The following is a 26,157-nucleotide window of genomic DNA, read 5'->3' on the forward strand; positions in this document are numbered from 1 at the left end:
AAAGTAGAAAGCAGAATTTTGATTTTTTTTTGAAGGTTTATTGGAGGGTTTGCCTTCACACAAAAAATAAATTTTTGCTCATGATGGTAGAAATAGCCGTTGTCTATTCTTGTCTCTTTCCAAAGCTGAAACAGTAATGCCTAATACTAAATACTAAATGCCTAATACTAAAATATATGTCCCTATTCAAACAACTGATCATTATTTATTTTGTGTTAATTTGGTTTATTACATTTAAAAAATCTGCATATTTTGCCAATGTACATGTTTAGATACAAAGAAAGGCTTGCTTATTTAATGTTTTGATTAAAGAGGCGTGGTTACATTAAACACTGTTCAGTCAGTCAGCTCAAGGAGCTTCATCAAATTTGAGTAAATAACTGATGTCATCGCACAAATTGGTCACGGATTTTTACCATTTGGAGGGGTTTCATGTGACCTGTTCAGACATGATATCCGCACTGGCCAGATTGATGAGATTACTAGTAGACAGCTGTAAGTACTGGTGTGAAAGCACCCAAGATGCATTGCAGATGCATTTGGTATCCAGTCACTCAGACATTGAGGCTCCATTAGGCCAGAATCCTACAGCTATCACTCTGTGTACATGTTGGCATGTGTCCCTGGGTCACACTTAAAAACCACCTGCTAAAATATCCTTTTTGAAATTGTTGTTAAAAAAAGTTTTATCAATTAAAAGATGCCTCATGTAGTTCACTGTAATGCAAATAATGATGTTGCTGTTTTCGTAAGCAGGAGTGCTCAACTGACTCCAGAGAAACTTGATTAACTTTGATAATGAACAGAGATGATAAAAACTGAATGATGCTTGAATTCTGATGCTAATGCTGATCTTTATTCTGTCCTCCTACTTCATTCAATCTAATTTCGCTAATTAATTTGAAATATATTTGTTCCATCAGCAACAAAAACACATTTAAATCACGATGAAAAGTCATCACTCAGTCTATGCAGTTGTTCAACCAAAATGACGTTTCACCCCTACAGTTGATTTTCTTTTTGCTAAAAGTTTATACAAGGCAAAGTGTGAACTCAAACTGTGGTATGAGACAAATTGTCCTTTTGGTGCTTGGAGCACAGGTTTAAACTATCACAAACAGTTGTTTCATATGCAATTTAAACATCACTGTGAAGCCAGAAGTTAAGTTGTCTTATCTTCTTCTTTTTGTTTGGATGCAAAATACCAAAGTAGAACAGACTTCATGCTGGTAGTACGCATCCAAAACAGATCAGTTTCACTTCTTTGTACATTAAACATAGCATCGACAGGCTCGTTAGCATCACACCTCTACAGTTTGACAATGGTGCTGTCCTCCAGGTGGAGTGGACACTTTAAGGTGAGAATGCAGTCGGTTAGTTGCAGAGCTATCTTCGACAGCGGGCCGAGAATATGCCATTCAGTTTGGGATGTAGTTCAATGTGACCCTGCTGTCTGAGGCTCTGATTAGAAGTGCAGAAAAGTGGGAGAGAATTGCAACGGACACAGTCAGTGGTGATTCACCCAGAGACAGAAGGAGACAAGAGGAGACAGAGGGAGTGGCTGGGGAAGAGCAGAGGAGGGAAACTGAAAGGGATTGAAAAGACATGGAGGAGAATCAGGGCAGGATTGTATTTTGTGAAGGAGGGTAAGTGAGAGGACGTGGACCACAAGAGTTTCTTTGATTTTGGAGAGACTGGTTTCTGAGTTTGATTACAGTTGCCTGTGTTCAGACAAGCAAAAATGTAAAATAGTGCCATCTGGCTGCCGGAAACAGAAGGGTGGTTGATGGAACGGCCTCTATTTCTGAAGTGCTCTTTATCTTCAGTGAGGTAGATTGTCTTTGTAGATTTTAATGAAGCCTGATTCAAAGATCATTCTATTGTTAATTATTTAGAATAATTTTACCCAAGGTGTTCATTCAGTGACATTTCCTCTTGTGTGTCAGTAGGTCACCAGACACCAGAGGGAAGCTGGTTCTGCCATGTGTTTTAAGATGGGAGGGGAACCTAATGTTGTGTATTTGCCTACTGTGCTTGTGTGAGCTGTGAAGGCGCCAGTCAAGTGCGAGTGTGAAAATGAGATAACAGGAAGCCAGGTGATTGCACTTCAGAGGTCTGCTTCTAGGTGTGAACTGTTCGCTCAGCAGTCTTTCCTGTAGTAAATGCGAGTGGAACAAGTAGATCAGTTCTTCAGCAGCTGCATTTCTCAATGCTAAAGAACAATTTTAGTGCTGTGGATTTTTTCCTCATCCTCATGAATTTCTTTTTCCCCCCTTTCACATGTTCCTTTTTGTCGTAGAACTCTTATTGAGTGTGTTTGCTGCGCGCATCAATGGGGTCCTTTATCAGAACTGATCATTTCTGTGAAAGACATTTTTAGTTGACCGAGCTTCTTAGTCATGATCCGAGGCTCCTCTCGTGGCGCTCTTTTTTGTTCTTCTGCTACCTTAGAGTACTGACACGCCCTTCATCTGTAAATGTTCCAAATACTCATGATTGATTACTTGGTTGTCTGATTAAATGGGACAATTAACTGGCTTTTTAAGCTGATTGCTATCGACCATTGACTGCGCTCACATTGGTGATGTCTGCTGCTTGCTCAGTCATCATTGTGTTTTCATAACGTTAGAAAGTTTCTCAATAATAAAACATCATGTGTATTTATTATTGTATTATTATGCATGAGTTTATCTACTGTGGACTGTACAACCACGTCCGTATTGGTGCCTCCGCTTTATATCAGGTGTGGTTTTTCTTTTCTTCCCCCCAGGAGACTCAAGTGAATTAGACGAGGTTCAACAGTCAGTGCGCACTTACGCCCCCCACCAGAGTGAACCGCCTTACACTGGGACATCCCCCTCACCAACGGCCACCACGGAGAGCACACAGCAGTCACACTCTCATCTGAGCCATCCTCCCCAAGAGGACCCACTGGGACCTCTGCCTGACAACTGGGAGATGGCCTACACCGAGACCGGAGAGGTCTACTTCATAGAGTAAGTGCTTCTTGAATATTGTCGCTGTAATGGTCCCTGTCACTACTTCATCTTGAAGAAGTCCTTTCATATGTGTCACCTGAAATGTCTTTTTGAAACAAGCATCAAATGTAGAAACAAAGCCTTTATAACTTTATGACTAAAATGAGGATCAGATTAATGTGTTACTCAAATGCAGCTACTGCTTTAAGGTTAATAGGTAATGTACAAGTAAAATAGTATTGTGTGTCACTTGGGTCCTGACTTTACAACCTTTACCCTGGTATTTCATTAATCCATTAATCCATCAAGCAGTAAATTGTTTTAAGTGATTTGAGCTGGTGAGAAATAGAAGTTGGTCTCACAAACAGTTATTTGAAGGACCCTGATAATTATATAATGCTTTGAGTTTAAAATTCACTTGAAATCATTCATTTCTAATTCAGTATTTATCAGTCCAGTTCCCCCGGCCCTCTGGCTTGCATAGATTAGATATTAAGCTGCTCCAGCACACATGATTGACATGAATGTGTCTTTATAGGTTTTTGTAGGTGTGTTAAAGGAGGGACACATCTAAAACACACATGCCAGTGGCCAGCATACAGTAGCATAATACCGAGTTAGGTTTAACGATTATTTGGTTTGACTTTACAATCTTAAACACCCTGGGCCACACTGGGTACCATGAGAGAAGATGGTCATGCTTTTTTTTTGGGGGGTGTCAGTATTTTAATACTATGAGACTGGACATTTGTGTTTATTTTGGTTTTATGTCAAGTCTGGGAAACAGAGATCTTGGTAGGAGAAACAACATTAACAACATTGCAATTCTGTGCATCAGGAGAGTTTCCCAGAAAAATAAACAGCCACATTTTATTTGAATTGTAATAAATTTTGAGCCCTGTATTCTTTTATAAATATTAAGCATTTTTTAAACCCTGTTGTTTCTATGGGGTACAGTGATTACTTTTTCCTGTGTGTTTCAACAAGATTGAATTATTTGTTTATTTTAGCCACAATACAAAGACGACCTCCTGGATAGACCCTCGGTGCCTGGACAAGCCTCAGAAACCCCTGGAAGAATCTGAAGATGACGGTACGTCCATGTTTTGAAGTTGTGTGCCTTCTTGTTTATGCCTCGCTTCTTAATGTGGAAATAAAATACAGCAAGAAGTCTTTATAGTTGAGTTATAAAATTTTAAAGTCTAGTTCCCGCAGCAGCCTTTAGGTGTCAGTGTTAAGCCACAAGAGATGATTTGCAGTCAGTGTCTGGCCCTTGTTATTTTTGTCGGAGAAATATGTCCCGCAGCTCAAAAGGATTTAGCTTTTCATTGTCTTCCACAATTAAATGTATTCAGTTATCCTCCAGAGTCACATTCCTCTCGTGATGACACCTTGCTATAATTCCTTTTCTTATAGTACTGTGCATCACTGATCATGAAATAAAATATGATAACCATTGCTGCCTCAAATATATCTGGTCAAGTGAATTATATGGCTTAGGCTCTGGGTTTGATTAACTCCTGCCACCCAATAGCCAGATGTAGATGAGTGACTCACAGATGTGCATTTTTCCCATCTGTCTTCCTGAATCAACGATCCTGTGCTGCCTCCATCCTGCTGGATAGAAGGGGTACATACAGAGGAGCTGGACAATGACCTAGGTAGGATACCCTCTCCTCTCACATCATGCTGATGTTACACAAATGTATGAAGACATCTTCCTTTACGTGACCTGTGTCTTCATTCATTGATCAACATCAATGTCTCATAAGAGCCATCTACCAGTTGGAAAGAAATGACACAAAACTGACATTAAGCAGAGTTCTGGTTGTTACTTAAGCATGTAGCTATGACGTTTAACCAACACAGATCGACACACCCAGAAGCTAGCCAGACAAACATGCACGCACGCACACACACACACACACACACACACACACACACACACACACACACACACACACACACACACACACACACACACACACACACACACACACACACACACACACACACACACACACACACACACACTCATCATTTCATACATAAGGGATGAGACCTGATGCAAGAAAGATTGTTGTAGTGATGATTTCCTAATGGGTGTCTGTCTGAGCCAGACAGCATCAGGCCTTTTTCCCTGAGGACCATCAGCACTCTAACTAGCTGATCAGACACAGTAGCGTGGCCACTTGTGCCAAATGAATGGTGTCTGGAGGCTGTGCCCTGCACTGGTTTGCACATGTAATCAATGATGTCATTTCATCTGGGGGAGATATGAGAAATAGATTGATTGTAGTGGTCCTTCATTATTAATATGTTTTGATATGACCTGAAATACAAGGACAAAACATGTTGTAAATACAGGTAGTCCTCAACTTACGAACATTCAGAGTTACGAACAAGTGCACGCCACCTAATCCGACTATTTTCGTGCAGTTCCGCTTTCTGCCACAACCCCCACGGGGGCAGCACCGCTGCGTAGGTGCATCTCCACCCCCATCTCTCTGATGACAACTCTGCCTCTGACCAACAATGGCCTGAACTTATGAACAACCTCTCGGAACCAATTATCTTTGCATGTTGAGGACTACCTGTATAAATGTTCTTGCTTTTTTTTTTTGTGACACTGAATTATTATCGAGTAAAAAAACTAAATGAAAAAGCACACGTTTGAGGAAAACATGTTTTATCTTGATGTGAAACAGTCTGTTTTGTGAAATGTATGTTTTAAAGGTTTTCATTAGCCCTAGGGTTTGTAGCATTTTCATATTGGAACAGACGATGTTCTTGATTTTCTTTTAGAGAATAAATCAATAGTTTTTACATTAGCACTTAGTCAGGTCACTATAATACAGAGAAGATACCTATAGAGAAATATTTATTTTTCAACATTGTTTTTGTGGCTTTTTGGCTTTAAGGGACAGGACAGTGGGATTGAGCTTAAGAGGGTAGACCTGTGGCAAAGGGTGGTGAGCAAGACTTGAACCCGCAGCTGCTGTGAAATATCTGTTTGTTTATGTATTTATTTTAAGGCAGATTTTCAGTAACCAACCATTAAAACAGAACACAGACGGACAACGCTTTGTAGCTGAGCAGTGTGTGCCTCTTAAACAAGACTGAAACCTAGTTAACTACTCTCATGATTCAGCATCTGAAAGAGCTGCCATGTTGCAATCATTATATCAGATGAGGCTCGTATCCGTAAGACGGCCCTCGATAGTTATCGATCAGCACAATCCAATACAGGTGGGTGAAGAAATGTAATTAACTCTAGTCCTCTGAGAAAGAGCGGAGCAGTTTCTCATGAATGCTAGTATATATAGACACACACACACGCACACTTACACACACATCACAAAGAGCTTCTCTATGGTACATGCTTATCCAAGAGAAATCAATCACAGTACTCTATCAACAGAATGAGATGCAAACATTTGAACATCATGTTCATGCTTGAAATCTCCTTCAAATCCGCAATATGTCATTGAAGGTGTGACGTGGGAAGAAGAACATAGGGTGTGGAAAAAACGCTTCTTAACAGGTGGCACATTCCCCTTCTGTATTTCTGATTTGCTTCTCCATCTCCTTCTCACTGTGTGTTTACCACATCGCTAAGACAGTTTCAGGAGGCGTCATGTCAGCGTTTCCACTCGTACACCGATAGAGACGCAGGTGCTCCTCCAGGAGCACAGCTAGTACGGTGTGAAATCAAGTAGGTGATTAAAATTTTGCGCAAACTGAACTGGGACGACATTCCATTTAACGTTTCAGTTGGAAACATCTGAATGGTAATTTACTGTGTCTGCTTTGTGGTTTTGCCTCGTGCTGCTACACTAAAGCTATCACCTTGAATTCCGCCTGAGTCTTACTGTATTATGTTCACTTTGTGGGTGTATAAACTACAAGATAATTGCAGCTGGTCGATCTAAATAAGTTTTGCTCATAAATCACAGCTATCTGCTTTAACAAAACATGCACACACAGAACATAAGAATTTAATTTTTTTTAATCTGTTGGTGACTCCACTCAAACCAAGGGCCCTCATCATTACAAAGCAGAAGTCTGCACTCCAAAATGGGATGATTGTTAATTGCAATTTTCTTGCATAAAGGGTAAGGCTTAATTGGCTGAGAGTAAAAACCGAAGTATCACAAGAGATTGCAGCCAATTGGAAGGCTCCAACATCATCAATGTGGATGGCAGCCAATAAAAAATGCTGCCGTAATCAGACAGAGCTGAATGGTCTGGCTCCGTCTGAGATAATGACATCACTGTGGAAAACAGCACAGTTGCGCCATTTGGCAATTACACTCAGCTGAAGTGGGCCCACTCATATATATATATATATATATATATATATATATATATATATATATATATATATATATATATATATATATATATATATATATGATAATTTCCTAATGATTCTTGATTGCAATTTTACATTGTGTAGTATTGTCTGCATACATGGACGCCCTGAGGAGGCTTTGGTTAAGCCTGTTCTGCAGAACATTCACACACAAACCGAGTGATTCACTTAAAAAATGAACGCTAATGTCATCTGACCACACCCACAGCACAAGGACAGACGCCATCTCATTAATACTGGCCAAAAGTGGATTATAAATATGCTTCTTTTTTGTTTCCTTGTCTCTGATGTGAGGAAAGGAAAGAATTTATCCTGGGAAAAATGATCGTTATCATTGTCTCACCTTCACTGCTCATTGTCACACGTTTGTGCTTTGCATTAATGGTTCAAAGAGCTCCCTTCCCCTCGTCTTTCCCTCAATGCTTTTTCCCTCCTTCCACCCTCCCCCTCACTGACCCCTTGGACCATTCTTTCTTTTAAACTGCTTTCACACCGGATTTTTTTTTTTTTTGCCACTGTTGGTTGGTGCTGTAGCGATTTTTCGCTCTGGCGATTCGTTTCTAGTGAATTACTGTTTCATTGTTTTCTGTAACATCACCCATTTTCCTACAACAATTCCGAGGTTACGGCAGTTAGTTAGTGTTGAGCAGCGACTGGAGCACAATCTTACTGATGATTCCAAATATCCGCTCTATGGCTGTTGCATGGTGCCCAAGCAATTGTTCACATTGACTTTGTACATATCGCTCTTTTCTTTGACCCCTTCACTACTCTTTCTCCAATTCGCTTTCATCTCCAACCTTCAATTTACCCCCTCCCTGGAGTCCTCACGGGGGTCTTGCTCTGTTCTTATCTGCTGTGTGGGAATGTTAACTGTATGAGGGGGTTGGCGACGGGCGGGGATGAAGCTATTAAGTCACTGCGGTCATAGAAACTGACAGAGAACAGGTCTATACTAGGCACACCTCTCATGGCCCTTCACCACCAATTTCTTTGACTCACTGTTATTTTACCTTTTTTTTTTTTTTGCAGAACTTCCACCAGGATGGGAGAAAATATTTGATCCAGTCTATGGGGTCTACTATGTTGAGTAAGTGAACATGAACAGTATGTCACGTCAAGAGTGCTTGTACACCACTGCACAGGTTGTTGCTGCACATGTAGATGGCATGCAGGAAATCAATTTGCCTTTTTTTCCCTATGCATTAATAAATATGCTCACATTCTCATTGACTGTTGACTCTGCTGTAAATGGGCGGGGCTCTGATGTACATACAGTTCTGCCATGCGACATCACAACCACATTCGGCTTCAGCTATTTTGTGTTCTGGGTAAACGTAGGCCATTTTGTTTGTGTCATTATCATTTGGGAAAGCATGCAGGGAGATTGGGCACTAACATCTCATATTGTGCGCTGCTCCTGGCGTCAGCATTAATATGAAAATGCTTCATGTGTTTTTGATGTTGTTGAAAGCAGCACCTCAAGGCTTTAGCATTTCTATTTTTTTATCTTTGCATCTGCAATATCTCTGTGGTTTTCCTGACAGATATTATTCATTGTTTGTCCTTTTTTTACTGTATAATGTGTTGCTTTCAGGAGTCATTTCGTGGTGCTGGTAGGTTGGTAGGAAACCTCCGAGGATCAATGTGTGATGAAGTGATTGTCATTTCTATGGGTTAAGCCCGTTATCTAAATAGGATTTATTTGACGTGATCTGTCTTTGTGATTGTGTCACATATGTCTCACAGAGACACCTGCATGATTTGTGTCACTGAGTGTTAATTAAAAAGTTCATTACCCTGTCTCTCCTCCCTCTTTTGACCCTTATCTCTCTCCTGTGTGCCTGTTTTCTCTCCCTGCTGCGCTCCACTTTCCTGCTGATACTCACTTCTTGTCCTACATCCTGTTTTCTGTTCTCTTTTTCTGCTGCTATTATTCATTCCACCTGTTCTTCCTTTCGGATTCCTCTGCTTCCATCCACTCGTCCCTCCTTCCATCTGTCCAAAGTCATATCAACAGGAAGACCCAGTATGAGAATCCACTGTTGGAGGTGAAGAGGCGCAGGCAGCTGGAACAGCAGCAGCCTCCGCCATCTCAGCCCCAAAGCCAGCAGCCACCTGAAGGTGAGCGCTACATCCGAGGTTCGTTCATAAGCCCCCACCGAGGGCGTCATTTTCTTTCTTTATATTCATGTGTGCAATTGAGTTGACTGTACGTGTGAATGAGATTGTCTGCAGTGCAATAATTTCTACAGTACTTGATGTTGTCTGCTACTGCGTTATGATTTGCTAAGTGCCCTTCCATAAAGGCATAACTATTATTTGCGGCTGCACCATGCAGCCTTTTTGAAGTTAATTTTTGTTTTGTGTATTGATTTTTGAATGGTTCTCATCATGAAAGATTTTGTCCTTAGGTGAAGAGGGGTAAGTACATCTACAATTGAATTAGATCTTTTTAAACAGTCTTTGACTCATTTTGCCTGGGACAATAAAGCACTTATTGCTACTCAGGATGATAGTGGTGGTCTGCTTTTGCTTTCAGAGCTGTCAAAACTCAACCATTTGGTAACCATTTGTTGGTTGCTCCTGGTCCCTGTCTTGAATCTCTTGCGTTCACAGGATGCCCAACAGAGAGATAAATTGCAAATGCTAATCAGGCCACATGGGAATGCTCCTTTCACACTTCACCTTCTGCTCTTTCAGCAGAAATTATTCACATTCGCTCGATTACCTGCTGACTTCTCTTTTTTTGAGGATGTGGACCATTTTTAACTTCTGCCTTGATTCTATTTCACTGTTAAGAATATTAATGAATGTTATAATTTGACTGGTGTTGTGTCCATAACGAGGTTAGTTACCAAACATGGTAGCTATGATCTAATGGGCCGTTTTAGATTCACACTGCACCATTTTTATTCATGATGTAGAAAGTGAAAGAGTTTAGTCTTGTTTAACCAGAATTTTACACTTTAATTGAATGTTATTTCCTTACCATCTTGTATCTTCTTTTTGTAAATGAATATAAGGTGGTTGCCAAGCCAAGAAATATATGATTTCATAGAGAACTACAAGCCTGTGCCTTCAAAAGTTCTTCTATTTCCTCCAGAAAACCACGTGGCTTTTTTCCTAAGCACATTGCTCAGTGGGCCACATTGTTCCATGGTCCTTTGCCCCAATTTATGTTCTAATTGGGGAACTGTGCACCTGTTTAGACTCCTTTCTAGAGAATATATGCCTCTTGCTGTTTCAGAATGGATCGAGGACTCGGCATTGGCAGGGGCTCCCCTCACTAACTACACTGCCAACCAGCAAGAGACCTACAGAGACCCTCAGACAGGACCTACTGTCCCCAATGCAATGGGACAAAAACGTAAGTCACCACATCCCTAAAAGGAAAAGTAGATACTGATTAAATAGTGATTTGCGTTTCTTGATATTTGCTCTACAAAGTGTGATTTATTCTGAGTTAAACCAAAATCCAGTATAATCTCTTTTCCTGAGCCTTTTCGTCAAGACATGTTTTCATTTTCTTAATTTAGGACCAACTATAAATTGACAGTATGTGTTTACTCTCGTTTTTTCTAATAAGTGAAAGGAAATTCAAATGTTTCTTGTTAGATGAACCAGATCTGATTCCAGTTCAGTGGGTTTATACTCTGTGATTATTGTTGCCATGTATCTCTTGTCAGAGAGCTTCTTTTATGTTGTTCTAATTTGTGGATCAAATAATGGTTGGATTCAGGCCTCACCACTTCTACAAACATTGTATCTCCCTGATACTGTGTGTTTCTTTCTCCTAGTTGCCAACAACTTTTATACCAGTCTCCCACAAGCAGCTTGTCTAATTAGTACAGCCATGGCAGAGCATTAGCTACCTCACCCCGTCCTTCCCTTTTACACTCCCTTGCTGCTCTGTCAACTGTCTTTTCTTATCCTTTATCAGTCTCTCTACTTTATGGCCCACAAACACCCTCTCCCCAGCTTTTGTCTCCATCCTCTATCTACTTTGGTTCAGTTGTTGGTTCTGTCCATCATTCTCTCTTTCTACCTCACCCTGCCCCCCCTCCCTCTCATCCTCTCTGACTTTACTGTTCTGTTATGTCCTAGACTTTGACATTCCTCCGGGGAAAGGCATCATTTGAAATCTCTGTATCTAACCACCTACTTTCATGTTTCTCTTGCTTCCTGGTATGTTCTTATATCTCTGTGTCTCTTGTGGTTAAAGCTGCTATCTGTGTTTACAGCTTTGTTACATTCCTCATTTTCTGAAAAATCCCAGCCTAATACATCACACTGAAAACACCACAAACACAAGGACACTAACTGACTCGAAGGGTAGTGTATCCTTCATTGAATGCGTAATCCATAGCACTGGCGTAACCCCACTGTTGCTCCGTAGGTGACTAAGCACAACTCGCTCTTTGGCTCCCTCTCCATCTCCCTATACGCGTTTCCTTTCATTTTTTCAACCACCACTGCCAAGACACCCTGAAAACATTTTGTGAAGTAATTGTCAGCAGTGTTTGGCTTACATTGTGTCGGTTAATACACTTCACTTTCAAGTGTTGCTCCAAGTGATTTTCATTCTCGAACACAAAAAGGGTGAATGAACATCTCACTTCATTTTGTTTTATACAGTGATTACTGCTCATCTTTTTTTTTATTTCATCCCAATTGTCAAATGGATGAGGTATAGGATGAAAAAAGAAAATCCTTCGCTGAGTGTTTCCACTTTGTTCTATCTGAACATTGTGAGACGTGTTTCCAGTCTTGAATGAGAGACATGACCTCAAACCAATGTTTTTGACATGTGACTTTGAATGATTGCAGATTCAGCGTGATTTCATTGCTCAAAAACCTCCTTCTGTTTTGTTTTTTGTTTGGGAAAGATATTTAACACCCAACTAAAACTGAATGGAATCAATAACTAATTTTTAATATACTGCATAATAATTTTAAATACATGGAAAATATACAGTATTTAATGTTACCCTTACCCACTTAACCAATAATTTGACATATATGCTTATTCTTTTGAGACAAAGTCAGCAGAAGACCTGTTGAAGTTATGGATTAACCCCTCTTCAGTAGGTTAAGTGGTAGCAGGTAATAGCATCATGGTTTGGTACCAGCGGGGCTTCCATGAAATCCTCAGTTCTTAATAAATCTTATGACTATGCACTTTTAGATGTCTGTAATCCCTCTGGCTTTGGTCACCACAGGTTCAGTATCAGTATAAACACAGTTGCCAGATACTGCAATGGAGTATGTTCACCTTCAAACCCAAAATCAAAGCAGTGGCTTTTACCTAGAGGAGGTAACACCAGCAGGGTGGTTTGCATTGAATGCAATCCCAGATGCAACCTCACTTGTGCTTTATTCTCCCCATTAATTTAATTAATCTATAATTGTAGTGTGATTCTTCTGCTTTTATTCATGTTTTGCCATGAATAAATGCGACCTGAAGAAATCACTTGAATGAGAGCCTTAATGTCTTGAAACCCTAAATATAACCCTCAAGGATCACTATATAGATATAAATAAAGTCCATTTATCATTTCCAAAAACCCAGAGCTGTGTGACAGATGCCTGAAAGATAATTTTTCAGGTATCTTTGAGCTGTTACACAAAGATACCTGAAAGAATACAGTGTAAATGTTTGGATTTGTGTCTTCAGGAGGGAAACCTTTCTTTACTCGAAACCGATCCGAGTTGAAGGGGACTTTCATCAACACCAAGCTGAAAAAGAGTCGTCGGGGGTTCGGTTTCACTGTTGTGGGGGGTGACGAGCCAGATGAGTTCCTGCAGATTAAGAGCCTGGTCCTCGATGGACCCGCTGCCCTTGATGGCAAAATGGAAACAGGTTGGCACACTACTTCAGTAAAACATTTCTTGTTTTTTTGAATTTTTGAGTTCAAAATGTGTTGTAGGATTGTATCTAAAGAAGCTGAGATATTTAACAGACATACATATAAAGTAATAATCCTTATTCCCTACCTTTAAGGTGACGTGATTGTGAGTGTCAACGACACATGTGTACTAGGCTACACTCATGCCCAAGTTGTGAAGATCTTCCAGTCCATCCCAATTGGTTCCATGGTCAACTTGGAGCTGTGTCGTGGCTACCCACTTCCTTTTGACCCTGATGATCCCAACACTAGTTTGGTTACCTCAGTGGCCATCCTCGACAGCAAGGACCCCATCATTGTTAACGGCCAGGAGGTGTCCAACAGTTACGACTCACCGTCCAGCCATAGCAGTCAAAACAACAACAATGGCTCCACCAATGGCGGGGCACCTGTCAATGGTCTCCCTCGACCCCGCAGCCCCACGATGGAGGTAGCCTCAGACACCTCTTCTCAACATGGATACCCCAACGATGTGGTCACCCTGGCCTCATCTATCGCAACCCAACCAGAGCTCATCACTGTACACATGGAGAAAGGAGACAAGGGCTTCGGCTTCACCATTGCAGACAGTCCTGGAGGCGGAGGCCAGCGAGTGAAGCAGATAGTGGACTACCCTCGTTGCCGAGGCCTTAAGGAGGGTGACATTATCGTGGAGGTGAACAAGAGGAATGTGCAGAACATGTCTCACAACCAGGTGGTTGATTTGCTCAGCAAATGTCCCAAAGGCAGCGAGGTCACCATGCTGGTGCAGAGAGGTGGGTGGTTGGTTTCTCTACGTCTGCTATCACTTTAGATCTGTACAGATGAGAATATTTGAAGATTGGGGGGGATGAAAGAGTTGTCAAATAATGTGTTGCTTACTGATTTATGTACTGATATGTTGAAGCATTGCAAAACAACAACTTTTCCTGTGAATTTATTTGATGTTGACAACAAAATAGACTATTCCTGCCTACAGAGAAGTTTTATGCTGTAATATATTGATTATTAATGTAACTTGAGGCTGAACACAAAAAAGACAAGGCAAAGAACAAAAAAAAGGTAGATATTTATGATATGGAAGGTAAGGGAGCTACAGAGGAAGTTAAAGTTAATATTTGAGGAAATTATGAAAGAGACGGGAGGCTGGGGCACTTACTGAGTGTTGCGTTGGCTGTCAAAACTTAAAAGATGTCTTGAAATTGAAAAGAGGAAGAGTGGAGAAGGATGGAGGAAACATGGCAATACTGTTCAACTCTCATAGAAATATTCTTCCTCTTTTTATGCAAAGCTTATAATCAGCTTCTCACCCTGCCCATGTTCTCGAAATGAAAACAAAGCAGCTGTGAATGTAGAATATAACTGGAATGATTGAATTTTAGTATTTACCAGCCATCCTCCCCAGCCCTCCCAATCTCCCTCAGACTTGTGAAACTCTAGAGCTCTAAACGCACTGTGTGATACAAGTAATTGGACTGTTTTCTCTGTCAGACTGTCTATAGTTTGCTTTTGGGGCTTATCAACTCAAGTAACAAAGGTTTTATGTGTTCGCACACACATGCAAAGTTTGTGTGTTCAGAACTGTCAAGGGAAATTGGTCTGATGAAAGGGGGTCAATTCACGTTGCAGTGTAGTTCCCATCTTTTTTTGATCTGAGCGATTCCTCATTGTAAAATCGGCCTGTTCCTGCTTATTGTCAAAATGTTGTGTATGTGTTTCTTCTCGGTGCACAGTCATGTTTAGGACGCACACAGACCAAATGGTTCCACTCTTGCTAACTGGCTTTTGCTAATGACTATCATTTTTTTTAGCATGCAAGTATACACAAGCCCATAATGTGATACAGTCCCATTGTAAGCAAGAGCTTAATGGGCTGTCAATAAATAAGGAGGTGTTTTAGCTGGGCTTGTGTAAATGCAGTAATTGACTTTGATAGCCACAGAGACATATGACTGCAATAGAAGAAATGGCACTGAGTTAGGAGACAGAGCAACGGATAATGAGATTGCATATGAAGTATTTAATTGAACCAGCATCACTAAATGTCTTTTATGGTTGGTTTTATCCTGCCGGGTTGACACAAAGGATTCCAGTCAGCAGAGAAACACAAGCACAAAAGAAAACGAGAGCCGGATAAAGTGTGTTACGACTTCTTTGGTGCATGTGGAGATTAATAACAGAACACAACTGCATACTGATGGATTCGAAAATCTGGCATGATATTCGAACATTTTCCTCCTTTGAATGTTTTGTTTTGTTCAACCAACAATGAAATGTTTTTCATGTCTCGATGCCCCACCCATGCTGCAGGGTCTTTTCTGGAAAAAAATTATATGCGACGACACAATGTGGAGCTTTTCAAAAGTCGAGGTGAAAGTGCAGCATTTTTATTCCTTGATTGCGTTTTTTTTTTTTTTTAATTCTCATAATCCTACTCGATCGATCATTTGATGGTCTGTTCTTGCTTTTTTTCCACTATCGTCTGGATCAACTTTGTGACAACAAAAAAAATCTAATCTTCTGTCCGGGGCAATTCTTGGCTTCCGTCCATCTTGTCCCGGTCGTAAAAGGTCACCAGAATGCGAGAATCTTCCCTTAAGTCAGGCAAACTTGTATATGAATTTTATGAAATCTCGCAACATGTATCACATAACCAAAGACACAACACAGGTTAAAACCATCTGATGGTCTGTCACAATTTTAGATATGTTTTATAAATAATGCTATTTTTAATGAAAAAATTGAACATTTAATTGAGAGTACCTTAATTTTCTTTTTTAAGACAAGAATAAGACAATTTATGCATGACTACAGTACATGTGTTGTTATGTAATGCATTACTGTACTTATAAGATGAAATCCACATATTACAAACAGTGCGGTTAAAATTGGGAGCATGTTTTGTCCTTGTTTACTGTTTACTGATTCACAAGAACCCTGCACTGTGTCACTCATACGTTGAATGTGTTGTCACTCATACGTTGAATGTGTTGCTTACACACACACACAGACACACACACACACACACACACACACACACACACACACACACACACACACACACACACACACACTTATGAGAACATAATCCAAGGTTCCAGACACGGCACCTTAATTGCTCTCTGGCTTTTACTTTATTCATCATTTTCTCACCACCTCACTGGCCTCTAATTGGGGTCTTCATGTCAGCTTTGCTTATCATACACACACATCTTTTTCTCCTTTGTGTTCTTTTACTCTTCACTCTTTTTCCATCCATCAAAAAATCTCTTCAGCCCTGAAAAAAAACACGGCTTGCATACACTCAGGAATAGGCAAACACAGTGAGCGACAGCCTATAACTCGAAGAGCCGTGCATCCAATTAGAGATTTGTGGCAGTAAAATCCTGCTATGCTCTTAATTGGAGGGGCTCCTCTCTCCCTTCCCCCTTATCAGTTTTTATTCCCCTGTTGCCAGATTGAAGATTCACACCCACTCGCCTACATGAACATGGGAGCCAATCCCTCAGGTCCAGAGCACACACATTCATTAGCACATGCTGCTAGTATGGTAGTGTGTGCTCAAATTATGATTTGTGAAAATGTGTTTTTATTTCACCACTCCAGCTCTCAGAATGTGCTGAATGTTGATGCTGAGTGGGGAGTGTTAAAAAAAAGCAGCATTATCTTATGTGACCCTTTTGTTGCAATTAAAACAAAGGAAAAACCTCCCCCTGGTCAGACCGGGAGGTGTGACACTGTTTTGTAGATTAAACACACAAGGCAGACATTTTGGACTGTGTAATGTACTACCTATATGCACACAAGCGTGATTTATTACTTCAATTAGGTCTGTGCTTCTTTCATTTGTCTAATTACACTGCTCTAATGTGTTCATTTTCCCCTGTCTGTCTCCTCCTGCCCCTGCCGATGCTCTGACATAACTAATTTGAAGTCTTGCCACAGCGCAGGCATTATTTCCTCTTCTCCGTTCCCTTTTAAAAGGCATCAGTGTAGCACTGTCCATAGGTACTTGCACACCCACTGCATAGAATTGTGACGCAATCCTGTGGGTGTACAATTTGTGGAAAAACAGCCTCTCAATAACATCAAATGTCTGCAAAAAAAAGAGTAAACCTTTTATCTCTATATTCTACCTTTTTGTATTATGTAATCCTGTTTGTAAGGCCTGGCAGGTACAGCAATCAACACAAGGTAATTTGTGCTGCAACAACCGATAGCCGAATGCAGGAAAGAACAGGAGAGCTCTGCAGCGGGTAGAGGGAGGGGAATAGAGCTGTGGACGTCAGAGGATCAGAGACATGATAAAGGGGCTGAGCAAAAATCCCCATGATATTCTGCTCTCTCTCTCTTTTGTACCCCCCCACCCCACTTCTTGAGGTATCAATAAATAGTGACACGTCGTTCGATGCTGGGCAGTCACGGTTTATCCTCCCACACGTCCAGCAGACACACAGACAGCAGGTTGAGGGACTAAAGCAAACAAAGTTAAATACCCAAAGACATATGTGACTTGAGATTATCTGAAAGACTTCTTGGAAAACTCTTCATCTACAAAGCATCTGTAAGAGCGAAGCACAAGAGGGTGTTTAGCTTTTATTGCGTTTCCCCTCATTGCCTTTAAAGTGCAGTTTGACAGAGATTTATTGTACCCTTGAAGACAGGCAGGTTGAAATGTGTGTTTTCCTAGTTTTTTTTTTCACCTATGTGTGACTTAGAATGGGTAAAAACAACAAATGGCTCATTGCCTCACTCGGCAATTCTTATTGGAATAACGGTGAATCGGCTGCTCGTAAACGCCTCCTGTCAAAAAGCACTCCACATATCAGGGTTCTTTAAGGACATGTGTTGAAAGACGAAAACACAATTGTTTGTATCTGTCTGAACTCACACGAACACATAAACAAGCCCATAGTTACCAGGATTCTCATTCACGAGGCCGGAATAATGTGAACAGTATTGTGCACACCCATTAGAAAGAGATAAATGTTGATGATGGGTCCTTGCACAGAGCATAGCAGGAAATCAATTCATTGCATGGACAGGAAGCAGTGAATTTTTGGCCCTCTTCACATTTGCTATTCTGCTGACTCTACATTTCAGAGGCACCGTAATGAATTGCCGTGAGGTCCTCCAAAGCTATGACAGGGCAGTTGCCTCGCCTCCGCCAGGCGCCAGCGATTCACCTCGATCATGTTTGACTTCCCTGAGGCTTTTCCTCAGAATCTTGTGTATTTGTGTTGCCCTTCCCACCCCACTCCCCCCCAGCCCATCACGATTTCACTTGACCCCAAACCTCAATTTTTGAACCTTGGTCGTTGCACCATCCTTCGTTTCTATAAAGATAAACCTCTCTGGGGTCTGCTTGAGGTAGATTCATGCATTTATTCATGCATGTATGCATGTATGTATACATGATCACCTGGTCTCTGCAAAGTGTCCCTGGTCATCTTTGCTCGTTCTTTACTTTTACAGGTGTATCCATCTGTCGCATTTAATTTCACCGGTCACAAGTGTAGAGTCAACTAAATAAAGCTGTTGCCTGCAAGACTGGTGCATTCTGGCTGCTGATCTGGCGGCTGCTTGTGAACTCCCCACAGTCACCAAGAACTGTCGCCGTGGCGACAGATGGACCTTCTTGTTTGAAGTCAGAGCTCCAATTCGAGATCTATCAAAACCTAGGCGCGCTGTGGACATAAAATATGATCTGTTTAATGATGGCCTCCGTTTAGACTGCTGTGCTGCTCCGCGGTTACAACACATTTTGTCTGTTGATGGCAGCTGTACAGAAGCCAAGGGTACAGTACTTCTTGTCGGCCTGTGTCCGCTTCAGCCCAATACTATTAATCAAAACCAAACAGCCTTGAACATTTTATGCTGAATCCATCTATGCAGTACACCAATCAAGATTCCTTCGTACATGTTGATGCATTTATTCAAACATGCTTTGTTCCTTTTCTGTCCGCCATGCGTCATCTTGACTCTCACAAAATGTTGGAATATACCAGCAGAGTTTCTACCACGGAGAGAGAAAAACAAATTAGATGCACTGCCTGAAGCAATGAAATTAGATGAGTGTTATTCTGTCAAGCTTGACTTTTTTTCCCGGCAATCGCTTAATATGTCATACTATTAATATTTGGGCTTTAATAATAATCAATAATAGATGCATCATTAATTATAAAACAACATATTATACAAATTTAGTGCCCCATGGGTTGAACGCTCATTTTTTATTCACCGTTTAAGATTCTGTACGCAGAATAAAATCAGTTGGGGGTCCTCACAGCATAGCAAAGCTGGTCTTTCCTCGCTCTTCTCTCTAGTTGCAAACTGATTGAGAATCCGTCATCTAATCAATGTGAAACTCTTGCTTATGATTCCCAAAATCAGTCAAGATCTGCTCTCCATCATCTAAAGCGCGGGTCATATTTTAGATAGATAACAAACAACGCAGTGCTCTCTAAGCTCTGAAAACCAAACGCGTCGTAATACAGCAGTACGACTGATCTGTGCAGCAGCTCAAGTGAAAGCACCAGAGCCCTTCATCACAATAGCAGAAAGACCCAAAGCACCATAAGTTTACTTTCTTATCAAGTGGAATGTGTTTCTTTCCATCGTACTCGCTCATGATTTTTTATTCAACCGCTGTTCAAAATGACCTCGACCATGAAGCAGAAAGAGTGTCTTAAATAAAGACCCAACATTGCAGTTTATTAAAAGCACTACAAATCGAAAATTTCTCATCATAACACAATCTATGAGAATATCATTTTTCTTTGTCAGTTCAGTTTAGAATGATGGAAACACTTTAAACAGCTGCCACAAGTCATTTCAGTCAATCTGCTCCACATTTATACAACTAAACATTTCTCCATCATGATTCTAACTGCATACACATAATTCTAACTGCGTACACAAATCTAATTTCGAATGTTGGAGTAACAAAAACCTCGTTCCTGAACAGGCAAGCAGCTCATTGTGTAGCAGTGGGGCCCTGGCCTCAGGGCTCTGCAGACTGAGGCTGGCATGTCCTCACCTGTGTCTGCGGCCAATCTCAGCTCGCTGCTGCACATCGACTGCTGGTCACTTTTACTTCTGAATGCTTTGTGCAACGTTACCTCAAAAATACTGCAGGCAGCTTTAGGACAAGTCAAGTTGATGGACTGGTCTGAGCAGGCATGTTTGGAACAAGCTCTGCACCACTGCCTGTAATTGGGACCTGGAGGTTGGCCCAAGCTTCCACAATACCGTTGGTGATGTCTTCAGACACACAAACATATATTACCGAGACCTGAATCAACCTGGAAGCGGTGGGTTTATTACTGGCGTCGTTGCGTCAGGTTTGTTTACCGGTGCGGCTGATTAAAGATTTAGGAGGACATGCGTGCTGCGAGACGCTGATGGGCAACAGCAGCAAATCAGGTCCGGGTGATGGATGTATGACTGTCCCACATCAGTCTGACAATTTGACAATCGGCATGCTTAGTCTGGGGGAGAACAGCTCAGGATTGATGGTGTGCGTCTGCATACACGTCTGATTTGGAGAATTGCTATGCTCTTCAATGGATGATTCCTATTACCGGATTTAAAAAAAAAACCGGAATAAATAAAGGATAGAAGAGGGAACAGAGGAAAGAGAAACCAAAGAGTGCAGACGCCACACAGTTGGAGCTGTCAGCTGTGTGAATAAAAGCAGATGTCTGAGAGATAAAGAAGATGTGTGTGTGTGTGTGTGTGTGTGTGTGTGTGTGTGTGTGTGTGTGTGTGTGTGTGTGTGTACGTGTGTGTTAATGCGCGCTTGAGATCTTACTTATCCTCTCTGTTTCCCTCAAGGATTGACACACAATAGTGGCCCATTTTCTTAGTTCAGACGTCTCGCTCACGCCTTGCGTTCGTTAGATAGCCATATCGCATGTCAGATATTTGTGTAATTTATTCTTGACTCCTTGTTGAATTTTGAATATTATAGAGGTAAACACACGCACTGAGACTCGTGCACTTTCTTTGTTTCCCATTCTCATTTCCATAACTTCATGTAAGTGTTTATTTCATGCGACGCAGAGGGAGGTGGGAAGGGAAGGAGTGAGTGAGGGTAGCGGTGGAGCTTAAAAAGCATATTTGTCTGTAAAGATCCAGGCTGTGTTTGTATTTTAGTTGCCCATCGGGTGCTTTGTGTGCTCGTGTAGCAGTGGTTGTGATTTTTCTGATCATGGCTTAGTCTCGCAGAAACCTGTCCATCATCCCTTAAAAACACTTTGATGTGTGTCAGGAGGTCCTTGCAAAAACGTTCTGATGCCCCATGTGTTGAGCGTGCAGCTGCGTGGATGTTTACCAGTGTGTGTGTGGGGGTGGGTGGGAGACTGAGATGGAAAGGAGAGGAAGAAGTAGGGAGGGAGGTGAGAGCGATGATGCTGAGGGAAGAAAAGGGAGGGAGGATGGTGTGCAGTGAGGTGAGAGAGAGAGAGAGAGAGAGAGAGAGAGAGAGAGAAAAGGGAAAAAAACGGCAGCAGGAAAGGGAGAGAAAGGGAGGACTTTGCTGCTGCCTATAGATGCTGGAGCCTTCAACAGTGGAGCGCCGCGCTCAGCGGACACAGGAAGATGGTCTCAGTAAGAGGGGAACTGACGGTTGCCTATAATTTAATGTTCAGTATCTTGGACTCCTTTTCCATGGGTAATGCCAAGGCCAGGAACTCCAGAGTACAGAGCTCCACTGCTTGCTTTTCTCCTCTCTTACTTCTCTGTCTTGATTGTGTTGCTTTGTTTGCTCTCCAGTATTTTTTTTTTCTTCCTTTTCCTTCCGACTCTTACTTTCCTCCTTCGTACACACTCTCACTCAGATGCGTGCACCGCCTTCGGGTAGCCGAGGACTCGCCAGTGTTCGGGTTCAGCCCTTGGGGCTGGCTTCACGCTTCCGCTGCACCAGTCAAGCCGAGCGCCGGCCGCGGCAGTGATGCAGATAGATCGCGCTGCCTACACACCCTGCTCCCCTCTCCCTCCTCAAACGCCAGCCGCGAATGGGCAAGCGAAGGAACCGAACAGGGAGAGAGGGGAAAATAGAGAGAGGGATATTAGGGATAGATGAGCACTTGTGTCACATTCTTTTAGAGTCTGCAATTCTGCAATTCCTGGGCTTTTTTTGTCTTTTTTTTTTTCTGAGAATGGACGGCATAGTAAAAGTGCATTGTTAACCGCTTATTTTCTCCCCCTACATTTCTGTCATTCACAGGGGTGGCGCCTGCGAAGAAGAGCCCAAAACTGGTAAGTAGTACTGATATTCTTTCTTTCCTCCCATCCAACCATCCCTGTTCTGTCCTCATTCCACATGGCGCACCTGTCAGAGGGATATCTGGATCACTTTCACTGCCTGTCCTCTCCAGCTTCATTTTCAACTATCCCCTATAAAAGTGTAACTCGTGCTGATGTCATAGGTCTGTTTGAGGGCATGGGATAATTTGATGCGTGGGGGTGGATCCCTGTGGCTTCACATCGGTGCCCCATTCTCCTGTTTGGCGTGGGCTGGGACGAAGGGCTTTGATGCACAGCGTGAGCGGTGTTGCCAACACGCTGATGATCTTGTTGCGCTTGGTGCTATGCTTGCAGAGTAAGGGTTGAATGTATGATCACAGCTGAGAAACGGCCCCCCATCCTGTGATATATGCCGCACTAATGGAGGGACCCTGTTGATTGTCTGACCGAATATTTTTGATGATTTTTTTTGTGTGTTTTGCAGGATGATTTTGAGCTGGCTCCTCCATACAGAGATTACACTAGGAGGGTATGTGATGTTGTTAAGCTGGGTGGAAGTTTTGAGGGAATGAGGTGTGGTGTATTGGTGCTGGGTATGTAATGATTTAGATGATAGGTGCCTCAATATAATATCTGATTCTTTTAGGCTTGTTTCAGTGCAGGGAATCACAAGTATGAAGCTGCACTAAATCAAGGCTCTGTGGTGGGGATTTGGTTTCATTGTCCCATACTTGCCTCCTTTCTTCTGTTCCATCCACAGTCTCCTTAATGAGTTATTGGAGCAGGAGAAACTAATGTCTTAGGCCGGTCCCGGAACACAGAGGCAGAACAGGATGACTGCAGAAGGTCAAATCTAAGAATAAGCAATTTGGGAATATGATTTGGATTTTGTTTGCATCAAACTGAGCACTAAACACAAAAAAATGTTGCCTTGTTGACAAAAAGAGGCACCAATATGTTTGATGGAATCAAAATGATAGAAAAAAAGTCCTACTGTGCTCTGGGGGGAGGGGTAGGGGCACACGTGGCCCACATGTGATGTCTAATTATATGCATGCATTGGTTTTTACTCCCGCATAGCACCTGGGTGATGATGTTATCACCAGCAGAGTCCACTGAATACAATGTTTGCTTAAGTGTGGAGCTTCTTTATGTCTAACAAGGTTGATTAATATCAACATGAATTGCGAAGGTACAGAGGGCTGATTCAGGGAGTGATAAGTCCAAATGGATTGAAGACACGGCTGCACTTTGAAGGCCGAACACTTTGATATCTGAGAACAGACAAGCTGCCTGCTGTAGTTTCATTCACTGAATTCAAACCACTGGGAGGTCACACAGTGTGAAAAGAGTGCTGTCATTTCCTCTTACCATATTAAAATATCTTTATTCTTTTTTTTCTCCGTTTTTTTGCCTGCACTCTTTATGTAACCCTTATCGGCTAGAGGGTTCTCTTTGAAATCACAGTAATGATGAGGACGAGGCTGTAAAGGTAGTTTAACAGGGGATGTGGAACAGAATTTATATCGTGTGTGTGCTTTTGCTTGAACTTGGGCTTGTGCGTTCTCTGCCCTGCCCCAAGCCCTTGAGCAGGTGCTTATGTTGCTTCGGGGTGAGCGGTAATTTGTGAAGAGTTTATGCTTTTGACTCCACCAGTAAATCCTTTACTTCAAACCCTTTGAGTGCTTAATTTGCCAAGAGTAGCTCTCTATATGCAGCAGAGGATGTGGCTTCTTGTTAATGCATTCCACTCTATTAAACAAAAGGAATAGACAATGTACCCTCTAAAGTTAAGCTGCATTTTTTCTTTCAACAGAATGACTTAATCATGAGAATCTGCAAAAGTCTTATTTTCATCTTTGTGTGCTCGAATAAGCAGTTTGATTGTTTCTGTTAAATAAGGAATCAACCCAACGATGGTTGACATGAGATACTTTGCTTCTACTTTAGTTTATCCCCAAGGAGCAACAATCTTATTCTCTTTTCTGTTTTCAAATCCAATTTTTTGCTAACAAACCACCACCGAAATTTTGTCTTTTCAGTGCAAAGTATGTCGACGTTGTCAAAGTTGACTTTCATTTGTCAAACAAGAACCTCCTGCTTTATTCACAGCAGTTGTCAAGAAAGGACAGTCAGAACAGCTCCCAACACAGCGTGTCCAGCCACCGGAGCATCCACACAGATTCACCTGTGCATCCATCCCTGGCACCACCTCTCAACGAGAGCATCGCACCCCCGGCCCCCTCTCAACCCCTGCCAAGCCTGCCGCCGCAGGACTCCCAAGCAGACGGGGCCGTTCAGAGAAAACCAGATCCCTTTAAGATCTGGGCCCAGTCCAGGAGCATGTATGAAAGTAGGCGTAAGTATTTAATTTTTGGTGGCGGTTTCTCAATGGCTGCATGGGGATGGTAGCTCAAAGGAGATCTTTGGTGTGTTTTGATGGTGCTGCACATTTTGGAGCGGGTTGGGATAAGAAACAGGGATGTCTTGGGCATGTAAGTAGCCGGTTTACATCATTAAACTAATTTAACTTTATTTGTGCTCATACTTTAGAGGGATTTGGTGTCACTTGGGTGCATGTAATTTACCCATCAATCTCATATGTTTGATGGGTATATCGTATAAACACCAGAGCATTTTGGTGCATCTTTTTTCATCACCTATCAGTTTATTGAAATCATAAAAACATAAAGGCAGTGTGATAGCGTTTTTATAGCTCATGGTATTTATAGCTCACTATTCTGCATGACGCTGAAGCATCTGTCAGTATTATGTAGTAAAGCTCAGCATTACTGCAAATTTGATTCCCCAATACAAATACATATTTGAATCAATAGTTTCCATAAAATGAGCCAGATTCATTTTGCTACAGTTGTCAGAGAGAACTTAGGGAACAGCGTTGTTGACTAAATTTAATTAGAAGAAAACGAAATATTTAATTAAGATTTGTTCAGTATTTCGTAAAATAGATGGTGTATTTATTTGTTTGCACTCTTGGGAAGATTGACACATCTCAAATTTCTGTACTATGAGCGATAAGGCACAACCAGCAGATGATTATCTTAGCTCAGCCCACGCAGAAAGGGCTAATATGGGCAGTCTGGCTTCGTTCAGAGCAGTTTTTACAATCAGATATTTGTGTGTAGATTACAATGCAGCAATAAACAAAGCAGAGTTAGCCACATGCATTGCCTCTTTCATTCGGTCTTTGTGCCACTCTTGGACAGGAAGATGGTATCACTCATCTCATCTGACTCTAAAGGAGTTTAACTAACACAAAGTGACAGAGTTGGAATTGATTTCATGTTGATCTTCACTAGAATTAGCAGTTTATGATAGTGATGCTGTTTTCACAAGCTGTTAGATTCCCTTTTGGTCCACTTGTCAGTACTGGTACCACTGACATACTTTTTATGCTGGTTTTCCTATGAGGACAATTGGGAATATAATTAGCAGCCGTTGTAGAGTGGATGTCAGTGGAGTGTTATCCCCATTTTCTTTGTCAAGCCAGGGGGATAAATCCAATTAAAACGAATAACTCTCAGATCCATTAGATGTTAAGGCTGAGAAATCTTTAATGTCTAATCACTTTCCCAGGCACCTCTTGTAAAGGATTTTTATTATTTAGATGTCTGTGAAGATAAGATCTGAGTGTGGGCAACTAGAA

At 41.6% G+C, this 26,157-nt stretch overlaps 1 protein-coding gene across 11 annotated transcripts in view; it reads left to right on the top strand.

Annotated features, from left to right (window-relative positions):
• Nucleotides 1-26,157, top strand: part of magi1b (membrane associated guanylate kinase, WW and PDZ domain containing 1b) — a 119,262-nt gene that overhangs the window by 76,295 nt on the left and 16,810 nt on the right. For 4 of the 11 annotated variants that reach the window (XM_068314340.1, XM_068314346.1, XM_068314350.1 and 1 more), the window contains 11 exons: nucleotides 2,771-2,996; nucleotides 3,989-4,071; nucleotides 4,604-4,639; nucleotides 8,386-8,443; nucleotides 9,362-9,495; nucleotides 10,604-10,723; nucleotides 13,031-13,216; nucleotides 13,358-14,017; nucleotides 22,471-22,502; nucleotides 22,975-23,019; nucleotides 24,603-24,849. In XM_068314340.1, coding sequence (XP_068170441.1) covers nucleotides 2,771-2,996; nucleotides 3,989-4,071; nucleotides 4,604-4,639; nucleotides 8,386-8,443; nucleotides 9,362-9,495; nucleotides 10,604-10,723; nucleotides 13,031-13,216; nucleotides 13,358-14,017; nucleotides 22,471-22,502; nucleotides 22,975-23,019; nucleotides 24,603-24,849 — 1,827 coding nt within the window. The remainder of the gene's footprint in view (nucleotides 1-2,770; nucleotides 2,997-3,988; nucleotides 4,072-4,603; nucleotides 4,640-8,385; nucleotides 8,444-9,361; nucleotides 9,496-10,603; nucleotides 10,724-13,030; nucleotides 13,217-13,357; nucleotides 14,018-22,470; nucleotides 22,503-22,974; nucleotides 23,020-24,602; nucleotides 24,850-26,157) is intronic. The other 7 variants (XM_068314345.1, XM_068314351.1, XM_068314343.1 and 4 more) reach the window with 6 other exon arrangements.

The sequence above is a fragment of the Antennarius striatus genome, chromosome 5 (genome assembly GCF_040054535.1).
Source record: "Antennarius striatus isolate MH-2024 chromosome 5, ASM4005453v1, whole genome shotgun sequence".
Classification (NCBI taxonomy): domain Eukaryota; kingdom Metazoa; phylum Chordata; class Actinopteri; order Lophiiformes; family Antennariidae; genus Antennarius; species Antennarius striatus.